The following is a 25,467-nucleotide window of genomic DNA, read 5'->3' on the forward strand; positions in this document are numbered from 1 at the left end:
TAAGAATTTGTATCAGGAATGGGTACGTAACAATGCAAGGATTCCATAAACATTCATTTGTTTTGTTTGTTTGTTTTGTTTGTTTGTTTTGAGTTGGAGTCTCACTCTGTCGCCCAGACTGGAGTGCAATGGCCGCTCCCGGCCACCACAGCCTCGACCCGCTGGGCTCCGGCGATCCTTCCACCTCAGCCTTCCAAGTAGCCGGAATTACAGGCATGCGCTACCACGCCCGGCTGATTTTTTGATTTATGGTAGAGATGAGGTCTCACTGCCCAGGCAGGTCTCGAACCCGTGGGCTCAGGCAATCCACTCACCTCAGCCTCCCATTAAACAGTTATGGAACATTTACAGAAATTGACTGGATTGTCCTAGTCATTGCACTAAGGGAAACTGTGTAGCAAATGTAATTGTCTTCCTAAAAACGTTACAATAACTATTAAAATCGTTCAGTAAAGTGTGGGATACAACAGCAACTCCAGTATGGGCGACAGAGTGAGACTCCAACTCAAAAATAAATAAATAAATAAAATAAAAATAAAAACATTATATTAAAAACATATAATATAGAACAGAATATAACCAATTAATAAATTATGGACTACAGCTAAATACCTCTTTTGTTCTTAGGTATTTCTGCAACGATCTAGAAATGTATGAATTCTATCTTTTGACTGCTAAACTATAAGCTCTCTGAAGACAGGTGCTACCTACATCTGGCTTGCTATCTTACTTCCAAAATCTGGCACAGTGCTTCCGACACTCAGACATTTCATCAGCGAATCAAGGTACAAATACTTTTCAGGTTGTAAACCTAGGACAGATGGCTATTTTAGTATATCCAAAGAACAATAACTCATTAACTTAACATGCATTGATTCACAACCTATAATTGTCAGCCCTATACATTTAAAAAATAGCTTATAAATAAGGTATTATAAAAAGCAAAAATTATGACTATTTATAAATCAATTTTTATTAATTTTATAAATATTTAATATAGAATCTCAAAAAAATAAATTACTGATTATCATTAACTCTTTATTTCCAAAGATGTCTATTAAAATCCATGTATACTTCTAACAGCAATAAAACTAAACTGCCTTTTAGAATTTGTACTTTGCCTTGCTTTTAATCTTGCTTTTATATTTACCTTATAATTGGATTATAAGCTCCTTGAAGGCAGGAACTTTATCTCACTCATTATTTAAACTCCGAATTACCGTTCTGCAAATCTCAGACACTTAGTAACTATTTGTTAAATTGAAAAATGTATAAAATTGATACTTCTTAGAAAAGATTTACAGCCGGACACGGTGGCTCACGCTTGTAATCCCAGCACTTTGGGAGGCAGAGGCAAGAGAACTGCCTGAGCTTAGGGGTTGAAGACCAGCCTTAGCAACATGGTAAGACCTCATCTCTACAATAAATAAAAAAATCAGCCTGTAGTTTCTGCTACTGGGAAGGCTGAGGTGAAAAGATCACCTGAGCCCAGCAGGTCAAGGCTGCAGTGGCTGTGAGTGTGCTATTGCACTCTACCCTGGGTGAAAGAGTAAGGCTCCAACTCAAAAAAAAAATTTTTTTTTTTTGAAAAAGAAAAGACTTTCTTGCATTTATGAATTACAGAGATTTCACAGAGTGTCTTCTGGAGTGCTAATAACCATCTGTAATTGTTTCTCCCTAAATCTTCATATTAAGCCTACTATTGGAGGGAAAAACAACAAAAATAAATGTTAATAAAACAACAGTCTCCAAAAGCAGAAAAGTCACAGATTATTCCTTGAAGACAAAAACCAATGTGTTGCCAGGAGAATTACAAAGTCGGTATGGATACCAGAAACAAAACAAAAAAAACTAATCTTACAAACATGCTACCCATATGTTTAAAAACTCAATTTCACTGTAATTATATGCTGTTTTAATACCATATAAGAGTACTCAATAAAAATGACTATGAAAATGCAGTCCAGGGAAATATAAACTAACCAGATCTACTGGTATTTACTAAGAATAATAGTAAAAAACTAAATGCTAAGGTAATCAACAACACACATTATGGTATCAATTCTTACCTACTGCTTTCATTTGTTTTCCAATAGCTTGGCATATTTCTTTCGCAGCTGCAATCTGGGCTTTTTCACCTAGTAAACTGCCCACAGTAGCTCTCAGGATAAAGGAGACACATCGTCTCGAATACACGGCCTCCACATGTGTCTGCGTTGCCCGAGGATGGGAAACCAGATCAAGTACATGGGACAGGAATGTAGCAAAGCTACGCTCCAACCACTGGCCACCCAATGTTGTAACAAAAACAACATATGCCTATAAATAGATTAAGACACAATTTCAGCTACACTTATTAAGTGACCAAAAATTACAGATAAAGCAACTACAAAGGTAACTGATGACAGCATGCAGAATAAATTATATTTAAGATTAAAATAGAGAAAATGTAAACTTGAGATCTTTTTAGTACTTCTAGCATAAAAATTACTGGGAAGTATATTTGACTAAAAACAGTTCTTAAGATAGTAGCTTCCAGGCTAGGTGTGGTGGCTCGCACACTTTGGGAAGCCAAGGCAGAAGGATTGCTTGAGGCCAGGAGCTCAAGACCAGCATGGGCAAAAAGTGAGACCCTGTCTCTATTATCAACAACAAAAATAATAGTTTCTAAAAAACAACAACAGAAAGAGAGAGCAGTGAGGGAAGGAAAGCTGAATTTACCCTAGTGATTAGGAGGGAGACAAGTTGTAAGAATAAGAAAATCTTAACATCCTAAATAAACACTGACTTACAGCTACAAAACACTTGCTTATGACTTTCTCTATATGATAAAAACTTCTCTTTTGTCCTTGTTTCAAGCAAAAGGCATAGGTGTGGTGATTATTGACTGCAATCATTATTTTGACTATGATCACCATTTCATCTTATTAAGTTTACTTATTAGTAGATCATTAACCATACTTCTTAGTGTTAATTACTATTTTGATTTATAATTCCAAGTCAGATTTAATAATATAATTACATTGGAGATCAAAAATATTGACAGAAAACCCAATCAAAACATTAACCAATGTTTTAGGTATAGGATCATCAGAGAATATTAAAATTTAAATGTCTCAAGGTACCTGAATACAGTTACAACTGAAATTATTATTATTTTCAAACCAGTGTCTCACTCTGTCGTCAGGCTGGAGTGCAGAGGCATACTCACATCCAATGCAGCCTCAAACTGCGGAGCTCAGGTGAACCTTTCACCTCAGCCTCCCAAGTAACTGGGACTACAGGTGCCCCACCATGCCTGGCTAATTTTTTGATTTATTGTAGAGATGAGGTCTTGCCATGTTGCCCAGGCTGGTCTTAAACCCCTAGGCTCAGGTAATGCTCTTGCCTGGGCTTCCGAAAGTGCTGGGATTACAGGTGTGAGCCACCATGCCCACCCAGCTAAAGTTAAATTATTTTATATCTGATTTTCTTTCAGGTAAAATCTGGGAAAAAACTTTAAGATATTTATATAAATATAGTAGACGTGGGCTTATTTACACATCATTAAGTAACTATCTTTCCATATACTTATGTAAATTGGAATTTGAATGGAATTCATTCAACTGGTAAAAAGACTATTTTAAAACAAACCAGATATTAAAATTTTCTCTGTATGTAACAGTCTTCCACAAAACTTCACAAGTGATATGAACGGAATTATTTTATACACATGTGTTACAAACCTGTGTAACTCCAACTCTCACTTCACGATTCACAGACCCTCCAACTTTTAACATTTCCCCACCACTCTTTAAGAAACCTGATCCTCCACGTAGAAATCCTGTGGCCATGAGTTCCAAGACTTCATCAAATGTTGCTCGCTTCACATTCTGACGCATTACTTTCAGGAAGAAAAATAAATGTAAAAGCAAAAACATTTCTGAAGTAGATTTTTTTTTTTTTTTTTTACCCTAGCTTAAAAATTCAAGTAATTATTTTTAAGGATACTTTACTATAATAGGGATTGGTTTTAGTTTCCTTATAAAAAAATTTTTCTTCAAATTTACAATGTACTCATACTTGTAAACCTGAATTCAGTTTCACAGCAAAAGAAAACGAAGAAAAATGGAATGAGCTAGAAAATAAAAGCAATTTAATAAATCCATGCCCAAGTCATCTAATAATAATATAAACATAACAACATGTAACACAAGGACAAAGCAGACCACAGTAGATACTACTAACTGATGGACTTACACACCATTAAGTAGCTACCTTTCCATATAAGTTGTAATCTGTTCTCATTCCCTGCTGAGGTGGACACAAAGAAACTTTCTCAGCCCAGTGCATTCTACACAGTCATTAGCAATGGATATATTGTCACTGGGAATATAACCAACTTGCCATTGGTATAGTGTTTTGTACTGTATAAAGTCCTTTCACAGATAGTAGCAAACACAATCCTCACAAAAATTCAATAGAGGAGACATTAAACTCAAAAGAACCCAGGTTTTGGAATCTGGCTGCCAGGGCTTATTTACAGTTCTGACACTTAATAAAACACTTTTTAGAACATAAATTACAGAATCTCCCTAAGCCAATTTCCTCATCTATAAAATGGTAGTAACAACAGTAATTACAATTCATAGGCCTTTTGTGAGGATTGAATTTTGCAATATGCTTAATTCAATGCCTGGCATATGGCTTGCACTTTAAAATGTCACACATCATCATCTAATGAAATCATTATCATTAAAGATGAAGAACCTAAAACTTAAAGAAAAGAAATGAGTTTCACAGCTAATAAATGTAAGGGCATGGACTTGAACCTAAAATATCTGTTTCTCGTTCTATGATACATAAGTGGGGTGGGGTGGGGACACTGGCAGAGCCGAGTTCACTCAGCATCTACTCACAAGCACCCCTGAGACATCTCTACGGAACTGTGAAGCAAAGCAAGAGTCACTCGAAAACTCACCACTGCCTCTGATTCTGCTTATGATAATGGTCAAGAAAAATGGAAGATTAATACTGTAAGATAAATGGGATGTACTCATCAGAGATTGAAGACATTAGCAAATACAGTGTGAGATTCCAATGCCTTAAACATTATACAAAACCATTTCATAAATCTTACTTCCTCAAATGTCCAGCATAATTGCCAGATATTATCTTGTACGTTATCATCACAAAAAATATTGTGACTCTATCAAGGAAAATGCCATTTGGGTTCATTCATGTTATGAAAAAATTAGACAAAGATATATAATAAAACCTCTACAGTGACCTACCTATAAATAATAACTGATCAGGAGTAAGTATTCCCTAAACCTCCAAATATTTGTTATGATTTAAATCAGATGCAAACAATACCTGTTGCCTGTTTTGGCATCAGTGCTGTGGCCATGACTGTTCCTAAGAGTTTAGACACAGCCACTCGTACCCCGTAATTTGAGTTTTCCAAAGCCTTAAAGCAGAGAGTGGCTATATTTTCCAGTTCAGCAGTCCACATAAATACAGCTTCATTCTGTAGTTCTAGTAGACACTGGAATTAAAAACAAAAAGTAGGTTGCATTCTAGAACATCTGTTTCCAGTGTTAGAGTAGCAATAACCAGATTCATTATCTCTCCTAAAATAACAAAAAAACTGGACAAAATATATAAAACAACAGTTTTCAAAACACTGTACATCAGGCAATGGAGTATCTTAAGGTATCCTTAAGAGTTGAAATACAAACAAGGTGACCCCTATAATTGTCCCAGCTTACTGTCTTCAGAGAGTTTCCAGAACTTAGGAAGAAACATGTAACACTAAACCACAACATTAGAGAAGAAGGCTCTCATATCAATAACCCAGCCTCCACCTTAAGAAACTAGGTGAGCATTGGGCATAATGACTCACACCTGTAATCCCAGTACTCTGGGAGACTGAGGCAGGAGAACTGCTTGCTCTCAGAAGTTCAAGGCCAGACTGGGTAACATAGTGAAATGTCATCTCTATAAAAAATGTAAAAAATAGGCCAGGCATGGTGGCATGTGCCTGTCATCCCAGCTACTCAAGAGGCTAAGGCAAAAGGATTGCCTGAGCCTAGTAGATCAAGGCTACTGTGAGCTGATGATGTCACTGCACTCCAGCCTAGGCGACATAGTGAGATCAAAAAAAGAAAAAGGAAAAAAAAAGGAAACTAGATGAAAGGGAGAAAATCCAACATAAAGTAAGCAGAAAAAGGAAATGATAAAGATAAGAAAGGAATCAGTGAACTAGAAAACTGAAAAATAATAGAAATGAAACCAAAAGCTGCTTCTTTAAGAAGACTAATAAATTTGATAAATAGTTAGTAGAACTGACAAAAAATAAGAAAAGATAAATTACTAAAATTAGAAATAAGAGAGGTCAAATCATTACAGATTTAACATTTTTAAAGGAAAAGAGAACACATATAACTTCAAGCAAATATATTTGACTATTTAGATGCAACAGATAACTCCCTCATAAAGAAACAGATAAACTGAGTGGTCCATTATGTATTTTAAAATTTTCTCTTCCCCCAAAGAAAACTCTAGGTCCAGATGGCTACACCAGTGAATGCAATCAAAATTTTAGGGGAGAAATAATACCAGTTCTACACAAATTCAATGAGAAAATTGAAGAGGACTTTCCAACTAATCCTATGAGACCAGTATCACCCTGATAATGAAACCTGACAAAGATACTACAAAATTGAAAAAAAAAAAAAGTACCAATATCCTTCAAGAATATAGACACAAAATTTCTGTACAAAATTTTATCAACACGAATACAATATATAAAAAGCATAATACATCATGACCAAGTAAGATTTATCCCAGGAATGCACTATTGGTTACAATTATAAAACAAGGCCAGGCATGGTGGCTCAAGCCTGTAATCCCAGCACTTTGAGAGGCCGAGACAAGAGGATTGCCTGAGCCAGGGTTCAAGACCAGCCTGGGCAACTTGGTGAGACCTCATCTCTACAATAAAATAATTAGTCGGGTATGGTAGGTACGCCTGTAGTTCCAGCCTGTAGTTCCAGCTACTAGCTAAGGCAGAAGGATTGCCGGAGCCCAGCAGGTCCAGATTGCGATGGCCGTGAGTGTACTACTGCACTCCAGCCTGGGTAACAGAGTGAGACTCTAACTAAAAAAAAACAAAAAAACACACACAAAAAAACGAATCAATGTCATTCATCACATCAGCAAACTAAAAATTAAAAAAAAAAAGATCATCTCAATAATGCTGAAAAAGGATTTGGCAGGATAAAAGTAAAACTGGGGAAACCTGAATGAAATCAGTGAATTATATCAATGTCAATATCCTGGTTGTTACATTGTACTATACTTTTGAAAGATATTATATCTGAGAGAAACTGTGTAAAGGTTTGTAAATATCTGTCCCTATATTATTTTTTACAATTGCATGTGAATCTACAATTATCCTAAAGTAAAAGGTTAAGCTAAAAACAGAAACAACAAAATCACAGGAAAACAAGTTGAAAACAAAAGACATTTAACAAAATCCAATATCTATTCCTGATAAAATCCCTTAGGAAACTTGAAACAGAGGGTACTTCTTCAATCTGATAAAGGACATCTACAAGAAACCCTACAGTTAACATCATACATTTACTGGCAAAAATAGAACTTTTTCCCTAAAGATCAGGAATAAGACCAAGTGCAGTGACTCACGCCTATAATCCCAGCACTTTGGGAGGCCAAGGTGAGAGGATTGCCTAAGTCCACGGGTTTGAGACCAGCCTGGCCACTTGGTGAGACCTTATCTCTACAATAAATCAAAATTTAGCCGAGCATTGTGGTGTGTGCCTGTAGTTCCAGCTACTTGGAAGGCTGAGGTGGAAGGATTATCTGAGCCCAGCAGGTCAAGGCTGCAGTGGCTGTGAGCAGTGTGCCACTGAACTCCAGCCTGGGTGACAGAGTGAGATTCCAACTCAAAAAAAAAAAAAGATCTGGCAAAGAACAGGATGTCTGCTCTCATGTTTTCTATTCAACATTGTACTGAAAGATCCAGCCAGTGCAATAAGGCAAAGAAAAGAAACTAAAAAGTATCCAGAATGGAAAGTAAAACTATCTTTAGTCATGGACAACATAGCTGTCTACATAAAATATATGACAAAATCTACTAAAAGAAACTGATTAAACTAGTAAGTCAGTTTAGCAAGATTGATGGATACAAGAATCAACATACAAAAATCAATTGTCTTTCTATATGTTTGTCATGAATAACTGGAAATAAATTTTCAAAATATCAATACCACTTATAATAGCATTGAAAATATAAAATACTCAGAGATAAATCTTACAAAAGATTGCAAGACTTGTATACTGAACACTACAAAATGTTGCTAAGAGAAATCAAAGATCCAAATAAGTAGAGAGATATAATGTTCAGAGGAGGGACAACTTAATATTGTTAAGATGTCAACTCTCTCCAAATTCAATGCTATTCAAATTAAAAACCCAGCATGATATTTTTGTAGATACTAATAAGCTAATTCCAAAGTTCACATGAAAATACAAAGAACCTAGAATAGACAAAACAATTCTGAATAAGAACAAAGTTGGAGGGCTAATACTACCTGCTTTCAACTACTTATTATAAAGTACAGTAATCAAGGAAAGTGTTGTTGGCATCAAGATAGACAAATAGATCACTGGAACAGAATGGAACGGAGAGTTCAAAAATAGGCCTATACATACATGGACAACCAATTTTCAATGAAGGTGCAAAGGCAACTCAGTGAAGAAAAGATAGGCTTTTCAAATGGTGCCAAGATAAGTTGATATCCATACTTTTAAAAAAAGAACTTTAATTAATATCTTGCACCATACAAAAATTAGTTCTAAATGAATCCTATAACTAAGCATAAAACTGTAAAACTTCTAGAAGGAAACAGGAACAATCTTGGGTTAGGGGAGAGTTTTCTTAGATATAACTCCAAAAGTACAATGTACATGAGCAAGACTGATAAACTGGACTTTGACGGAATTCAGAATGTCTCTTCCAAAAAAGGCATTATTTAGAGAATGAAAAGATAGGCCACAGATTGGAAGAAAATATTTGCAAATCATGTATCTAATAAAGGAATGTATAAAGAACCTATATGCCACTCTTAAAAGTCAATGATAAGAAAAACAAGCTACTCAATCAACATTCGGTAAAAGACTGGGCACATCCTTTTTCTAAGATATGGATAGCAAATAAACATCTGAAAATACTCTCATCATTAGTCACTAGGGAAATACAAATTCCACAGTGAGAAATCTGTGTGTCTATTAGAATGGCTAAAATTAAAAAGACTGTCAGTAACAAATGTTGGTGAGGATGTGTAGGAAATGGAATTCTCATACACTGCTCGTGGACATGTGAAAACAGTCTGGCAGTTTCTCAAAAATTAAACTAAATCTGCCATGTGGTCCAGCTATTCGATTTCTAGGTATTTACCCAAGTAAAATGAAAGTTTATGTCCATGTAAAAACTTATGAATGTGGCATAGCTATACAATGAAATACTATTCAGGAATACAAAGGAATGAACTATGGATACTTGTAATAACATAGATGAATCTCGAAATAATTACACTGAGTGAAAAAAGCCAGAATACACATACACACAAAAGTACATCCCACATGATTCCATTTATAGGTAATTCTAGAAAATGAAATTAATGCATGGAAACAAGGAACATGCTGTCATAATTTAAAACTTTAAAAGAAAAAAAATCATTGACTGTTTAAGAGGAGGCAGGGTAGCTGGGCTCGGTGGCTCAGCCTGTAATCCCACGCTTTGGGAGGCTGAGGTGAGTGGACTGCCTGAGCCCACGGGTTCGAGACCCACCTGGGCAACTTGGCGAGACCTCATCTCTACAATAAATAAAAAAATCAGCCGGGCATGGTAGAGCATGCTTGTAATTCCGGCTACTTGGAAGGCTGAGGCGGAAGGATCGCCGGAGCCCGGCAGGTCGAGGCTGCAGTAGCCGGGAGCGGTCACTGCACTCCAGTCTGGGTGACAGAGTGAGACTCCAACTCAAAAAAAAAAAAGAAAGAGCAGGCAGGTTAAGAAGCAGCATTATAAACCGGTCCAGTACTAACCTTGGCCACTGCACATCGAACAGCCATTGACCTATCAGTCAAGAGAGACCTGGCATTCTTGTAAATATCACGGTGAGAGGAAGCTGCTGCACCACCCAGTCCATTCAGAACTTTCTGTAGACTCATTAAGATTTCACTCCGTCCTTGAGACTAGACGTGTACATAAAGCAAAACTTTAAAACAGTATTGTAAGATAAATTCCATATTTAAACAAAAACAAAATTCTTTGGGCCTAATGGTTCTAGCTCCAAATAATAAACAGTAAATAATGAAAGTACAATAAAATTAAGTGTATAGAAAATACCTGAAAGATAAGAATAATTATTCAATTAAACTGTATTCTGAAAAATTAGATCACATCAAGTAAACATATTTTAATGTTTCCAGTACATATTAAAGTACAATAAATGGAAACATGAAGACAGATTCTAAAACTTCAAGGGTCCAAACTTTCAGAGTATAAAAGATTAAATAATAAACAGTTAAGAAGTAATATAAAGCAACCAAAAGATGACACAGAAAACATTCAACACATTTTTTAAAATGCCAGAAGTACAGCAAACCTTCATCTTCTTGTAACCAACTGAAATTCTTGTTTCTATATTCTCATAGTGCTTATTCTTACTTCTAACAGCATACTTATCATGATGTATCATAATTCTCATTCACACACAGATCTCTTCCACTTGACTGTAAGCTCTTTGAGGTTAGGGGCCTGTCTTACTTGCCTTTTTGTGCCTAATGCCTGACTAATAATATGTCCTCAATTCTTGTTTAATGAATGTATAGACAAACAGTTCCCAGGAGAGAAATTCAACCTAATTCAATGGCTGGTATTCTTACAGGAGAAAAATTTAGACACAGAATGCAGGCACAGGGAGAAGATCATATGAAAAAAGAGCCAGACTGAAGGAACACATCTATAAGACAAGGAAGACCACAGATTTCCAGCAACCACTAGAAGCTAAGAAGGAAAAGAAGCATTCTTCCCTAGAGCTTTCAGAGGAAGCATGGCCTTACCAACACTTAATTTCAGACTTCTAGCTTTTAGAACTGTGAGACAATAAATTTCTGTTGTTCAAAGCCACCCAATCTGTGGTAACTTATCACAGTAGTCATAAGAAATTAATACCTCAGGGGCTGGGCACCCATGGTTCACACCTGTAATTCCAGCACTTTGGGAGGTGGAGGTGAGAGAATTGTTTGAGCTCAGGAGTTCGAGACAAGCCTAGGAAACATGGCAAGAACTCGTCTCTACAATAAAATAAAAAATTAGCTGAGTGTGGTGGTGTGCCTGTAGTCCCAGCTACTTGGAAGGTTGAGGCCAGCAGGTTGAGGAAGAGGTAGCCATGACTGTGCTACAGTATTCCGCTTGGGTAACAGAGTGAGACTCTTCACACAAAAAAGAAAAGAAATTAATACATTAGCTATGACACCAAAAATAAAATGTCAATTAAAAAAAAAACCATACGGCTAAATAAAGAAAAACGCTTAGGCAAACCTATTCATTAAAGGAAAAGCAGGCAGGCCCACACCTGTAAACCCAGCACTTTGGAGGGGGAGATGAGAGAATTGCCTGAGCCCAGGGGTTTGAGACCAGCCTGGGCAACTTGGCAAAACCTCATCTCTACAATAATGTTAAAAAATTAGCTGGGCGTGGTGGCGTGCACCTGTAGTCCTACTTAATTGGAAAGTCGAGGTGAAAGGATCACCTGAGCCCAGGAGGTCAATGCTATGGCAGCCATGAGCATGCCACTGCACTCTAGCCTGGGCGACAGAGTGAGACACTAACTTAAAAACAAACAAACAAAACAGAAAAAGCATTGTGCCCCCCCCAAAATATAAGGTAACATACACTAAAAGAAGGAGCAAGTAATAATTTGAACTACCTCCTTGCTAAGCAATATGAGTACCACAGTGACAGGAAAAGGCAAACATTTTTAACTGACATCTAACTCTTGCCACAAGCAAAACATTCTATTTGTTGTAAAACTCACCTCTGCACTTTTCAGAGATTTCAAAAGATTATTCACTGTTTCTGGGAATGCACTACCCAACATTCTCCCCATTTTTTCATAAAATGCTCCAACACAAGCCACCGCAGCCCTGTAAGAAGGAATATTTTTCACTGGTCATTGTTCAGGTTAATGATTTCATTTGATTATACTTTTTTCTCATCTTCAGAAATCAATTTGCATTTGTCTAGGACACTTTTGGCTATAATGCTTAACTAATTTTCAACCTTCAAAAACAACTTGTTTATAATTGCAACAAATACTGTAGTCAAATTGCATTTTTGTTGGGAAAACAAAAGAATCAGTACATGTATGCATAATAAATTATATTCATCCTTTGGGAAGAAACCCAAAATTTCCTTTCATGAAGATTTTAAAAATTATATAAATCCACAATGATCCCTTTCTTCTCTCATTATACATAACACTATTGTAAATCACTCATTTTGACAAAATTATATCATTTGTTATGTTGTGGTCTGACCATTTTATGTCTCTATCTTATTTTGCCAGTGGAAATGTAAACTCCAAAAACACAGAACATATCTTACACATTTGCGGTGCTCATACTGTCTGCCTCCTAATTTACAGATGATAATACTATTATTTATAGGTTTCAAACCTGTAAAATTGAATCTAAATTGCATTAATGGAAGAAGAAAGCAACTTGGAAGAAGAAAGCAACGGCAGCACATGTCTTCAGGAGCAAGGAATGACTCCACCATCACTTATGTCAATAATTTAGCTTAGAGGCAGGATTAGGACACAGCAGTTAAGAGCAAATGCTTTGGAGTCCGGCCTGTGCCTAAATTCTAGAATCCATCATCTAACAGCTAAGTACTCAATGGATGAAAACATTTAAAGTTAGCTCACAATTATACACAAGAAGTAGCAGAATTGAATCAAGCTTCACCTCTTTGACTCCAAATCTCATGCCTTTTTCAGTACTCTAGAGGCTGATAATAAGGTGTCAAATGACTGAGGTCACATGCCCAAGTATATTTGGGAATTCCTAAAGAAAACTTATAAAACCATTGGAAATATTTATGAATAATATGCAATAAATTCTACTTAACCAGGACTATAAAATTATGTGTATGTTAGCTAAGTAGTGGAGAACAAAACCATCAAAGTATTAACATAGCTTAAAACTCCAAAATAAACTAGAAATCACTAGTACTCTCCTCTAAAACTTTTGAGATCTATATCGATCCCAAACAACACAAAATCTGATCACAACATATCGAAGGGGTTGAGATCTAACAATTAGCATACAGGTTCAGAATAATTTCTCCATGTCCTCTGGAAGTTATTACACTGGCCTGACCCTTTGAAAGTTGGTGTTCTAGAGTTGTTCCCTTGGCCATCTTCTCAAATAATACACACTCTTACTAGGTAACTTTACTCATGTTGAAGGGTTCAGAGCACTCCTAAACCTCCATTTGCTGCTCATCAAAGCTAAGTTCCCAACTCAGATCTCTGAAATCCAGACCAGGATTTCCAGCTACTTATGCACTGTCACTTGGCTATTCCCACCTGTACTCCAGAATCAGCATGCCTAAAATTGAACTCATTATTTTCCCCTCACAACTTGTTCCTCCCTCCTCTAGTCTGCATCTTCAGAAAAGCACTATAAATAAGATATAAGTAAGACACTTTTGTTTCCAATTAGAAGTTTCCTTTGTCTAGGAAATAGATTGCCAAAGACCAGTAGCCCACCATCCAGTATGCCACCTGTTCTTACAAATAAATTATTATTGGAAGACAGCCATTTTCACTCATTTACGTACAGCCTATGGCAGAGATGAGTAGTTGCTACAGAGATATATAGTCCACAAAGCCAAACGTTTACTATCTGCCTTTATCCAGAAAGTTTGCTGACTCCAGTCTATCATATCCATCTTTTCTCCTCCCATCTAAACCCCTTACTTGATTGATTTCCATGTAGCCTTTGATGTATTGATCATCTTTGACTGATGTTTCTTTGAGATACTCTCCTTGACATTGCTTTCCCCCGACACCATGACTAAGCTTATTGAGGTGTTATTTTCCCTCGCATATCACTCTTCACTGTACTATAACTATTGGTTTTCTTATTTGATTCTATCATAGGATGTATCCCTATAGCCAACATCCTCAACACTTGCTCCAAAATTGTCTGTCCTTGACCCAAACTACAAGTATGGGCTAGGAATTGGGTTAAGCCCTAAATCTAGGGGTCAGCAAACCTGCATGCAAAATGGTCTCTGTCAAAGCTACTCTACTTTGCCACTATAGTGTGAAAGTAGCTACCACCTACACAATTCCAATAACATTTTATTTATAAAACAGGCAGCAAGATAGATTTGGCCTGTAAGCTATACTCTGCCTATTCCTGCCTCAATTCTATCACCTGGAAACTCTTTGTTTTTCTTTCTATCTCAGAGAAGAATATTATCTCCACCCAAATTTACCAATGACCCCTGTGCAAACTGCTGACACCATACCACTTCTCTGTAGTATGCTGAAAGTCCCAGTTGCCGTAGATATTGGAAGAAGAGCCCCCTCCCCTGATCTACGTAGAGGTTTTATTGTCAGTAGTATGCCTCAGTTCCATCCACCTGTAAGTCTCTTCGGTCATTAGTCTCTTTCTAAGTTTCCCTGGAAGAACAAGTAAAACTTCAAGGGTCCCTGTCAAAGTAAGTACTTACAGTTTTGTTGGTAAGTAGGCTGCAGTGTCATCTTTGTTTCTGATTATGTCATTACATTTATCAAGTGTTTGAAAAACTGTGTAGGTATCCCCAATGCTATAAAGAGCTGCAAGATTTTTAGCTAACAATTTTCGTGTCGGTGGTCCAGGAGAACTACTTATTAATCCAGTTAATTGCTCAACTAGTTTTTTCTGTTTTTCCTTTACATCAGTCTGTTATGAAAAATTAAAGAGAGAATATCAGTTTTTTCTTATATATACTTTAGCAATCTTTTATTCAAAATTAAAAAGGCTGAATTAAGGCACTTTAACACTTAAAATCTATATTATATTAAGCATACAACCACAAATGAGAACTTGCAAGATAAAATTTAGTAAGAAATGAACCATTCTTTCCTAGATTAAAGATGATGAGATGCAAATAAATTCTAGATATATTGGGGGATAAAAACCATAGGATTTGCTGAAGAATATGATGTGAAGTTTGAGAAAAAGAGAGAAGTCAAGAAGGACTCTATGTCTGTGTGCAGTAGCTCATGCCTGTAATATCAGCACTTTGGGAGGCTGAAGTGGGAGTAATGCTTAAGACCAGGAGTTCGAGGCCAGCCTGGTCATCATAGTGAGACCCTGTCTCTACAAAAAAAAAAAAGTTGACTCTAAGGTTTTTGGCCTGAGCAACCAGAAGGATGAAATGGTCATTTCCTGAGGTGGAGACACTAGGAAAAGAGAAGGTTTGGGAGGAGAAATCAAGAATAAGGTTTGAGTCAGGCAAGGTGACTCATGACTGCAATTCCAGTGCTTAGGAGGCCAAGGCAGGAGGGTTGCTGGAATCCAGGAGTTCAAGACCGGCCTAAGCAACATAGCAAGACCTCACCTCTACGGAGGCTGAGGTGAGTGGATTGCCTGAGCCCGTGGGTTCGAGACCCGCCTGGGCAGGCAAGACCTCATCTCTACAATAAATCAAAAAATTAGGCGGGCGTGGTAGCGCGCGCCTGTAGTTCCAGCTACTTGGAAGGCTGAGGCAGAAGGATTGCCAGAGCCCAGCAGGTCGAGGCTGCGGTGGCCAGGAGCGGCCACTGCACTCCAGTCTGGGCGACAGAGTGAAACTCCAACTCAAAAAAAAAAAAAATTAGTCAGGTTTTGTGGTGTATACCTGTAGTCCCAGTTACTCAGGAGGCTGAGGTGGGAGGATTTCTAGAGTCCAGGAGTTTGAGGCTGTGGTAAACCATGATCATACCATTATACCCCAGCCTGGGAGACAGAGTAAGACCTTGACTCAAGAAAAAAAAAATGGTTGAGGTATGTGAATTCTGAGGTGCCATTTATACAAGAAAGAGGTGAAGTAAACAGGTATGTGGGAGTCATCGAGTCAGTACTCTAGAGGCTACATAGATGATAGTAAAAATAATAAAATTAGATGCTATCACTAAAGGAGTATGAGGTATAGACAGAAATAAAAAAATGCCCTGGATTGAGGAGAAGTTAACAAAAGAACATGAGGAGTAGTCAGTGAAGTAGGAGAGGAACTGAAAGCAAATGTTATCTTGGGAAGCTACAGACAGAAGAACACATAAAGCAAAGTAATGACGGCAATCTCAGTTTTTAATTTGGCTGGAGGGTATACAGCTATTTATATTATTATGCTTCATAACTTAGACGTGTTTTAATACTCTTATACTTATCAATCTCACAACAACAGAGAAAAAGGTTTTAAATGTTTTAAGGTGGAGGATGAGCTGTGCCAAAAGATGGGGATACATTAAAGAAGATAGAGCACTGACCACCGTTTTGGGTAGTATGTGATGCGTGATGGCTGGACAAGAGCTGTCTCAGTGGAACAGAGGCAACAAGTGCCCTGTGGGTGGGGATTTAGGAGAAGAACAGAAACTTCCAGTTAAAGATTGCAGTGAATCCAGGCATTAACTGACTCTCTAGAAATTCCTTTAAAACCATACTGAAGGGCAACCAAAAAAAAAATTGCACAAATCCACAAGAGCATAAAAAATAGGAAAAGGACATAAAATGCAAAAGTCAAGAATTCCCATTAGGGAAAGCTGAGAGAAACTCAACTTATAACACGGGGCCCATTACGACATCCTGCTTTTTTTAGGCCTTAGGTGCTTCTGGATGTGGGAGTAAAGGTGCACCCAGAAAGAGAGGGAACAGTGAAGGGTCTGTTTAAGAAGCCATAAGATCCTTGGATCCCTCTCCTCCATTCTGGAAGGACTAGAAGAGTATTCTCTAGAAAGAGTAAAATAAGTTTACTGAGCGTTGGGAAAACTGCACTGAAAAGAGGGGGATTAAGTGCAAGTTCACATACTAAATGCTGAAGTCCCCAGTCTTCTCTCCCAGTTCCTAGAACCTAGGCAGCTAGCCATATACCTCTCAGATACTAGACTAGGAAAGTCTTCTCTGGGTAGTGAACAGCCAAGAGAAACCTAAGGTCAGGAATCAGACCAGCCTAGAAAGAAGTCCAGTAACAAAATTGGCCCTGCCCAGAAAATTATTTACCCACTCTTAAAACCTAGCAGACAGTCAAAGACCATCAGATATTTGAGGAAAGTATCTATTTTTAAAGACAGGAAAGAAAACATGTAGATAATAAAAAGTAACTTGAATCAAAGACATTATGCAGGAAGAAAACAGAAAGACAAAAGCCTATTATTAACTCCTCTGCAAGGTAAGTGAAGATACTAGGACTTAGCACTGAGACCACCTGCAGTTGGTGATGGTGAATTTAAAGTGACACCAGTCCCTTAGTCATGCTTTCTCTAGTCACATCGAGCTGCACAGGTAGAGACATGAAGTAGGCAGTGAGCTAGATTTAAGCAAGGTTTGGGTTTTGCCACTGAAGAGAAAAAGAAAAGACTAGAAATTTCCATTAATAGGTAAGTTCCACAAGTGACCCACAACCTTTCCAAAACATAATGTGTATTTTATTTTATTTTATTTTGTTTTGCTTTGTTTTATTTTGTTTTTTTGAGTTGGCCAGGCTGGAGTGCAGTGGCATATTCATGACCACAGCAGCCTCGACCTGCTGGGCTCTGGTGATCCTTCTGCCTCAGTCTTCCAAACAGCCGGAACTACAGGCGTGCAGTACCATGTCTGGATAATTTTTAAAATTTTTATTGTAGAGATGAGGTCTCGCCAAGTTACCAGGGCTGGTCTCAAACCCGTGGTTCAGGCAGTCCACTTACTTTGGCCTTGTTTTCTTACACATCATGAGCAAATAACCTTTCTATGTTAATTCAATTGGGGGAAAAAAGCAACATCATACCTTGTTGGCAGCAACCAAGACTTTATCAAGAAACCGCAACCATTCAAAGATAAAAACTGGTCTCTTTGCTTCGGTGATTTGAGCCAAAGCTTCTTCATTGAGCAATAAACTGTGGGCTAACTCCATTACTAAAGTTTTAAGTTCACACCTGAAATTAAAGATTAAAAAAAAAAAACAATCGTAAGGATTTTTTTAATGTTAATAGTCAAGCTTAATGAATGTAACTACGAAGAAATGAAAAGCGGCCAGGTGAGGTGGCTCAGGCCTGTGATCTCAACACTTTGGGATGCCGACTTGGGAGGATCACTTGGGGCCAGGAGTTGGAGACCAGCCTGCCCAACACAGCGAGACCCTGTTTCTTCAAAAAATAAAAAAAGGAAATGAAAAGTATGACTTTACTTCTGATTTCATTTGGGGAGAATAACTTTTTTGAGGCAAAACCCTGAGAACAGACTTTTAAAGGACAAAGGTCCAAGCCAAAAACAATCGCAACTGTGCTTGGGGAGGAAAAATGAATAGCACGGTGAAAGGAACATTAACATAAATATTGCAAAAAAATCGCATCCATTATTCCAGAAGAAACATGCCCAGCAACACATATGTCATTCACCCGTTCTATGAATGAGAAAGCTGAAGCACCAAGACCCAACACCAGGGCCGGGCCCGACACTCATCTTCCTGTTTTCCTCGTCCACTCTTCGCTGCACCTGGCCCAGGAGGACGTCTACGTCCCGGCACGAAAATACCAAACTGCGTGTTTCCAAGATCTTCCCACGGGGATGGGTGGGGGCGCCCAGGTCCCCACGGCCGGAGCGTCAGTGACAAGCCCGGGTGGCCCGGGGATGCCGCGGACCGAGGCCCCGCGCACTCGGCGTGGGGTGCACCCGCCACCCCAGGGTCGCGCGGAGGCCGCCGCAGGCCCCCTCGGGGCTGCTCGAGCTGTCAACCGCACGAGGCGGAGCACGGCGCCAGAAAAGGGAAATCTCTCCCTAGGAACTCGAATCCCCTCCCCGGCCTGCAGAAAATGCAAGAGGGGACAAGGGGGTGTGTGCGCGTCCACGTGCATGTCTCGGCGGCAGACGCGGACCACCTCACCTCGGAGTCCTGCAGGGCCGATCAGCTGAGCTCGGGGGTGGGGGGCAGAGGCAGTCGCCAAGGGACCCGGATGCCCCGCCTCCCTTCCTCCCGGCCAGCAGGAAGCGAGGGGACAGCGCTTGCGCCGAAGGCCGGTCTTGCGCAAGCGCACTCACGACGTCCTCCTAGCCCCGCCTGCCGCCTGTTTCCCATAGTTGCTGGGATCGGAAACTCAGGTGGGAGCAGAAGCCCGGAAGTCCTGCACTGGTGGGTAGGCGCATGCGCAGCTCTCCCTGTCGGGAGCGGGTCCGGGGCGAGTACCCTTGCCAGGTAAGATCCCGGAGACTGCAGGCCGAAGCGCGAAAGGTTGTGTGCGTTGACTGTGACTTCCCTATCACACCATGAGCCACTTTTCCACCCGTTGGGTGGTCGCGTCTGTGGGACGCTTGCAGCCAGGAGGAACGCGGGAAGGGATGGACGGTTCACGAGGGCGAAGTGTTTGGGAGTGAGGCGTTTCCTGTCGCCTTTCTACGGTACGGCCAGCTTACCTGGGCCATGTCTCACTTGTGTATGTTATGGGACTCTTAGGCATGCTTGAAACCTCCTGTGGCCCCCCACTACCCCGCTAAAAACAAACGCCAAACCTCCTCCTGCAGTCTTCCCACGCTCAAAAAGACGTTGACTCCGTAACAGGCCATTCTTCCACGCATTCGGGCCAAAAGCTTGGCTTCGTCCTTTCACACACCACCTTCAATCCATCAGCAAGTCCTGTAAGCTCTACTTCAGATGTGCTCCAAATCCGATCACTTCCACTGCCGTCACCCTGGTCCAAGCCACCGCCTCTCCGCCAGGATATCGCCTTATGAAGTGTGTGTTTCTGTTTGATGGGAATGAATGGAGCTAAAGCATGTACCGATTGAAAGGGGGCTTTGAAAACAACCTGTGGCCGGGCGCGGTGGCTCAAGCCTGTAATCCCAGCACTTTGGGAGGCCTAGGTGAGAGGATGGTTCGAGACCAGCCTGGGCAACTTGGTGAGACCTCGTCTCTACAATAAATGATAATAATAATTTTTAAAAACTCAGCCAGCAGTGATGGCACCTGCCTCTCGTTGCAGCTACTTGGAAGGCCTAGGCGGAAGGATTGCCTGAGCCCAGCAGGTCAAGGCTGGTAGCTGTGAGTATGCCACTGCACTCCAGCCTGGGTAAGGAAGTGAGACTCTGACTCAAAAACAGCAAACCTGTAACACATTCAAATCTGCCTAGGACTTGAGAACTAATTAGATTCCTAAAAATACTCTAATCCTGTTTGCAGTACGAGGACTACCGAGACCTGGATTCTTTGTGGTTTTGAGAAGGCATTTAGCCATATTGAGCCTTAGTATCTCCAGTTGGAAAGTGGAATTATCTATCCCTCAGAGTTACTAATGATTATTAAATATGATAAAAATGTGTGATGTACTGGGTGAGTGCTAAACCATTATGTGTAAAAATATATTTATTACAAATGAAGACGCTGAGGTTTAGAAACAGTGGGCAAATTACCAGTATATAATTGTACATATTTTTAACTTATAATAAAAAAATAGATAAGCTGAACTGTAATGTTTAAGGATGCACGTGTGGATAATGAAACTATAAAGAAAAGGAACTGATTGCCATAAAAGACAGAATAATGGCTATTCTTAGAAATGAAGGAGGGTTGTGATTGGGAAGGGTCAAAGTAGGCTCCCTCGTGGCCAAGAGGGTTTTATCTCCTGATATGGGTTTGCATTATCTTTTGCTGTATAACAAATTATCCCAAAATTTAGGAGCTTAAGATAACTGTAGTCATTTATTATCTTAACAATTTTGGGGCATCAGGTATTTGTTAGCAGCTTAGCTTAGCTTGGACTTTCTTAAGAGGTTGTAGTGAAGATGCCAGCCCAGGCTGAGTCATCTGAAGGCTTGAGTGGGGTAAAAGGACCCATTTACAAGGTGGCTCACTCATGTGACTTGCAGGTTTGTACTGGCTATTGACAGGAGCACTCAGTTCCTTTGCTGTAGTTTCTTGAGTGTCCTCATCACATGAGCAGACTTCCTTCCAGTGAGGAACTAACTTCAGAGGTAGAGTGATCTAACTAGGAGCTGCAGTGTCTATTATGACAGAGGTACAAAATCCTATTGGTTACATGGGTCAATCCTGTCCATTATGGGAGGAGACAACACAAGGATATTGAAAACCAAGATGCCAGAATCATTGGGGCCATCTTGAGGGTACCACATAGTTACTAGAGTGTTTACCTCATAATTATTCATTAAGCTATACATTTGTTTTATGTGTTTTCTGTATTTATGATATATTTATTTTAAAGCATTTCAAAAAATGATATTGACGAAGAAAAAACATTCCATTATTATACTTTGCTAAAATCACTGGTCCTCCACTGCCTACAGGGTCAAGTTTATTGACGGATTTGAAACAGGGAAGTAACCTAATCTGACTTGTATATAAAAATAAGCTCTAGAAGAGTGTAGAGGTTGAATTGGAAGAGGAGAGACCGAAGACAATGAGACCAGTTAGGAAGCTACTGTAATAGTCCGGTGGGAAAAGAGTGCCTGAAAGAAAACAGTGGTCGCAACTGTAGGAAAAAAAAATACCTGTGAGGCAGATTATGGAGGAGGAACTGACAAAGGTTTATAAGAGGTCAGGAAGGGGAAGACAGTAATGAAATAAATATGGAAATACAGGGGATACAGGAGGCTTGGGGGGGGAAGATGGTATGTTGTTTAGATTGTTGAGCTTAAGACCTCCACAGATAAAGATGTCCAAAGTACATCTAGAAGATGTACTAGAGCTTTAGAGAAAGCTCATGGCTGGGGATATATAAAAGTTTATTTCCATTTTGGTGAACTAAAAAAAAAAAGTAATTCTTACGTTTTCCTATTTGATTGGTAGATACTGTTGCCATATGAAGTTGACCATGGCAGAAGAAGAAGACTATATGTCTGATTCTTTCATTAATGTCCAGTAAGTAAATGTGCACACCTAATGTAATGATATGTATAGGACGTGTAGACTATTAAGCAATGACATTGTATTTGAATGTGAAGTTGGAAAGTTAGTCTTCTTGCTTTAATGAAAGTGTCTCCTATGTCTCCATACAAAGATAACATTAAAAGGAGGAGCCCCTTCATTGCCTTTTCATTGCCCTCTTCCAAGGAAGTTTATTCCTTTTGCCTCATTTCTTCTCAGTGAGAGATGAAAAATCCTTTGTTCTTCATTATTGCCAACCTTATAGAAAAATTAATCTGAGTTTACTATTTCTAATTTCTTCAACTCTGGACTTTTTTTTTTTTTTTTTTTTTTTTGAGTTGGAGTCTCACTCTGTCACCCAAACTGGAGTGCAATGGCCGCTCCCGGCCACCGCAGCCTCAACCTGCTGGATTCCGGCAACCCTTCTGCCTCAGCCTTCCAAGTAGCTGGAACTACAGGCACACGCTACCACACCCGGCTAATTTTTTTTTTTTTTTGAGTTGGAGTCTCACTCTGTCACCCAGACTGGAGTGCAATGGCCGCTCCCGGCCACCGCAGCCTCAACCTGCTGGATTCCGGCGACCCTTCTGCCTCAGCCTTCCAAGTAGCTGGAACTACAGGCACACGCTACCACACCCGGCTAATTTTTTTTTTTTTTTGAGTTGGAGTCTCACTCTGTCACCCAGACTGTAGTGCAGTGGCCGCTCCTGGCCACCACAGCCTCGACCTGCTGGGCTCCAGTGATCCTGCCGCCTCAGCCTTCCGAGTAGCCGGAATTACAGGCATGCGCTACCATGCCCAGCTGATTTTTGATTTATTGTAGAGATGAGGTCTTGTCAAGTTGCCCAGGTGGGTCTCGAACCCGCGGACTCAGGCAATCCACTCACCTCGGCCTCCCAAAGTGCTGGGATTACAGGCTGAGCCTCCGAGCCTGGCCAACTCTGGACTTTACTTTGGTTTTCTAAAATCTGGCACCAGTCTTTGTCATTTTTACCAAAACTGACATTCTTGGAAGTTGCTGATTATGCTCTGATATCAATAATAACAGATATGATCATAGAGATGATGCTGAAATATGAACTGTTGTCAGATGAGTAAGTGGCAGAGTTGTGAGAAAAATAATTTTTCCCTTATTATTCAGAGAAGATATCAGACCAGGATTGCCAATGCTAAGGCAAATCCGAGAAGCCCGTCGAAAAGAAGAAAAGCAACAGGAAGCTAATTTGAAAAACAGGCAGAAGAGTTTAAAAGAAGAAGAACAAGAAAGACGTGACATTGGATTGAAGAATGCACTAGGCAGTGAAAACAAAGGGTTTGCTCTGCTCCAAAAGATGGGTTATAAAAGTGGTCAGGCTCTTGGAAAGAGTGGTAAGTCACACTCGGAAATAGACAGGTGTTCCTAACCATTCCTTTATAATCTATTAATGAGGATCAAAGCGGAGGCTATATACATTAAAACAACTTAAGTTGTTTAGTCTCTTGGGTGCTAACAAGCCTTATAGAAAACTTTGATCTTCCCATATCCGTTAAATACCCCATGAGAGCTTGTTATCAGCCTAGCTTAGCCTTGAAGACACTAATAACTGGGATGGATGTGGTGTCCCATGGAAGCAGCAAAGATGGGACAGGGTTGGGTTGAGTAGTACAATGGCTGAAGAAGTGAAGCAACACTGAGGATGCTGGCAGGACTCGACTCTGCTCACTTTGTACCTATGGCAGCTGAGTGACCATCCAGTTGGAGAGACTCAATTCTCACCTCTCTTTTTAGGAAGTGAAACTGCTTACTAAGATGAAGTGGAGCTACTAAATACTTTAGTCGCATCTGTAAACTATTTTTCTTCTCTTTATTTTAATTGCTTTGCTTTCTCTTACGGCTATCACCTTCTTGAATATAATATCAGGGTTGTTACTTCTTAAAACCCCACCATGAGGTGGCATAGGAGGATATAAGTCAGCCTTTTTGATGACTAGGTATTTGAAGGTAAGGGAGGTGGTTATATGTAGAGTTATATGTAGATTATATGTTCAGATTTCAGTTTGGAATGTCATGGAAACAGGAGGGGATGAACAGAGAGCTTTGTGAAGTTGCATACTCTCCTAATGTGTAGTTTGAAGAATTCTGAAATAGTTGTGTTTTATTCTTTATTAGGAGATGGTATTGTTGAACCGATTCCTCTCAATGTCAAAACAGGTATGTAACTATTTTTTTTAGCATATTCACCAGTAGTAACAACTTACACTTAGATCTACCATATATATTTGCTCAATAAATATTTTTTTATGATGGTATTGTTAGTTCTTATCATAGGAAAGATAAATTTTATTTGTTAAATTTCTAAACCTTTTAAACTAGAAATAAGAGTAAATTATAATGAGTATAAAATAAAATTTAGCCTGGGCATGGTGGTTCACGTTTGTAGTCCCAGTACTCTGGGAAGCCAACACAGGATAATTGCTTGAGCCCAGGAGTTGGAGACCAGCATGGGCAACACTGCAAGATCTCATCCCTACAAAAAATTTAAAAAATTAGCCAGGAGTGGTGGTGTGCCCCTTTAGTACCTGCTACTCAGGAGGCTGAGGCAGAAGGATTGCCTGATCCCAGAAGGTCAAGTCTACAGTAAGGTAGTAATCATGCCACTGCACTCCTGCCTGGGCAACTGAGTGAGACCTTGACTCAAAAACAAAGAAAAAATTTAAATCATACAAATATGGGGAATAAAATTCATTGTAACCACTGAAAGTACAATGGGTTTTTGTCCATTGAAATGTCCTGGCCAGGCTCAGTGGCTTCGCCTATAATCCCAGCACTTTGGGAGACCGAGGTGAGTGGACTGCCTGAGTCCACGGGGTTTGAGACCAGCCTGGGCAACTTGGCGAGACCTTGTCTCTACAATAAATTAAAAATTAGCGGGCGTGGTAGTGTGTGCCAGTAGTTCTGGATACTTGGAAGGCTGTGGTGGAAGGATTGTGAGAGCCAAGCAGGTCGATGCAGGGGTGGCCGTGAGTGTGCCACTGTACTCCAGCCTGGGCAACAGAATGAGACTCCAACTCTTAAAAAAAAAAAAAGCCAGGCTCAGTGGCTCAGCCTGTAATCCCGCGCCTTTGGGAGGCTGAATTGAGTGGATTGCCTGAGCCCGCGGGTTTGAGACCCACTTGGGCAGCGAGATCTCATCTCTATAATAAATCAAAAAATCAGCCAGGCGTGGAGGCGCATGCCTGTAATTCCAGCTACTTGGAAGGCTGAGGCGGAAAGATCGCCGGAGCCCAGCAGGTCGAGGCTGCTCCAGTCT

At 39.7% G+C, this 25,467-nt stretch overlaps 2 protein-coding genes across 4 annotated transcripts in view; one reads left to right on the forward strand and one right to left on the reverse strand.

The window, feature by feature from the left end:
* HEATR5B (HEAT repeat containing 5B) overlaps positions 1 to 19,263 on the reverse strand; it is a 107,655-nt gene extending 88,392 nt beyond the window's left edge. Inside the window, exons 1-8 of the mRNA XM_008069132.1 lie at positions 19,187 to 19,263; positions 18,092 to 18,239; positions 14,816 to 15,027; positions 12,108 to 12,216; positions 10,111 to 10,260; positions 5,356 to 5,527; positions 3,726 to 3,883; positions 2,070 to 2,319 (exon numbers count right to left, since the gene is read on the reverse strand). Coding sequence (XP_008067323.1) covers positions 2,070 to 2,319; positions 3,726 to 3,883; positions 5,356 to 5,527; positions 10,111 to 10,260; positions 12,108 to 12,216; positions 14,816 to 15,027; positions 18,092 to 18,217 — 1,177 coding nt within the window. The 5' untranslated portion in view covers positions 18,218 to 18,239; positions 19,187 to 19,263. The remainder of the gene's footprint in view (positions 1 to 2,069; positions 2,320 to 3,725; positions 3,884 to 5,355; positions 5,528 to 10,110; positions 10,261 to 12,107; positions 12,217 to 14,815; positions 15,028 to 18,091; positions 18,240 to 19,186) is intronic.
* Positions 19,264 to 20,335: 1,072 nt separating this feature from the next.
* The window catches only part of GPATCH11 (G-patch domain containing 11), a 10,869-nt gene continuing 5,737 nt past the window's right edge, over positions 20,336 to 25,467 (forward strand). Inside the window, exons 1-4 of one of the 3 annotated variants that reach the window (XM_008069136.1) lie at positions 20,336 to 20,366; positions 22,100 to 22,171; positions 23,319 to 23,545; positions 24,327 to 24,368. In XM_008069136.1, coding sequence (XP_008067327.1) covers positions 22,113 to 22,171; positions 23,319 to 23,545; positions 24,327 to 24,368 — 328 coding nt within the window. In that variant the 5' untranslated portion in view covers positions 20,336 to 20,366; positions 22,100 to 22,112. Of the gene's footprint in view, positions 20,367 to 22,097; positions 22,172 to 23,318; positions 23,546 to 24,326; positions 24,369 to 25,467 lie in introns of those variants that run through there. The other 2 variants (XM_008069137.2, XM_021718103.1) reach the window with 2 other exon arrangements.

This window comes from Carlito syrichta, unplaced genomic scaffold (assembly GCF_000164805.1).
Source record: "Carlito syrichta isolate Samal-C Ts95f unplaced genomic scaffold, Tarsius_syrichta-2.0.1 Scaffold311830, whole genome shotgun sequence".
Taxonomy (NCBI): Eukaryota; Metazoa; Chordata; class Mammalia; order Primates; family Tarsiidae; genus Carlito; species Carlito syrichta.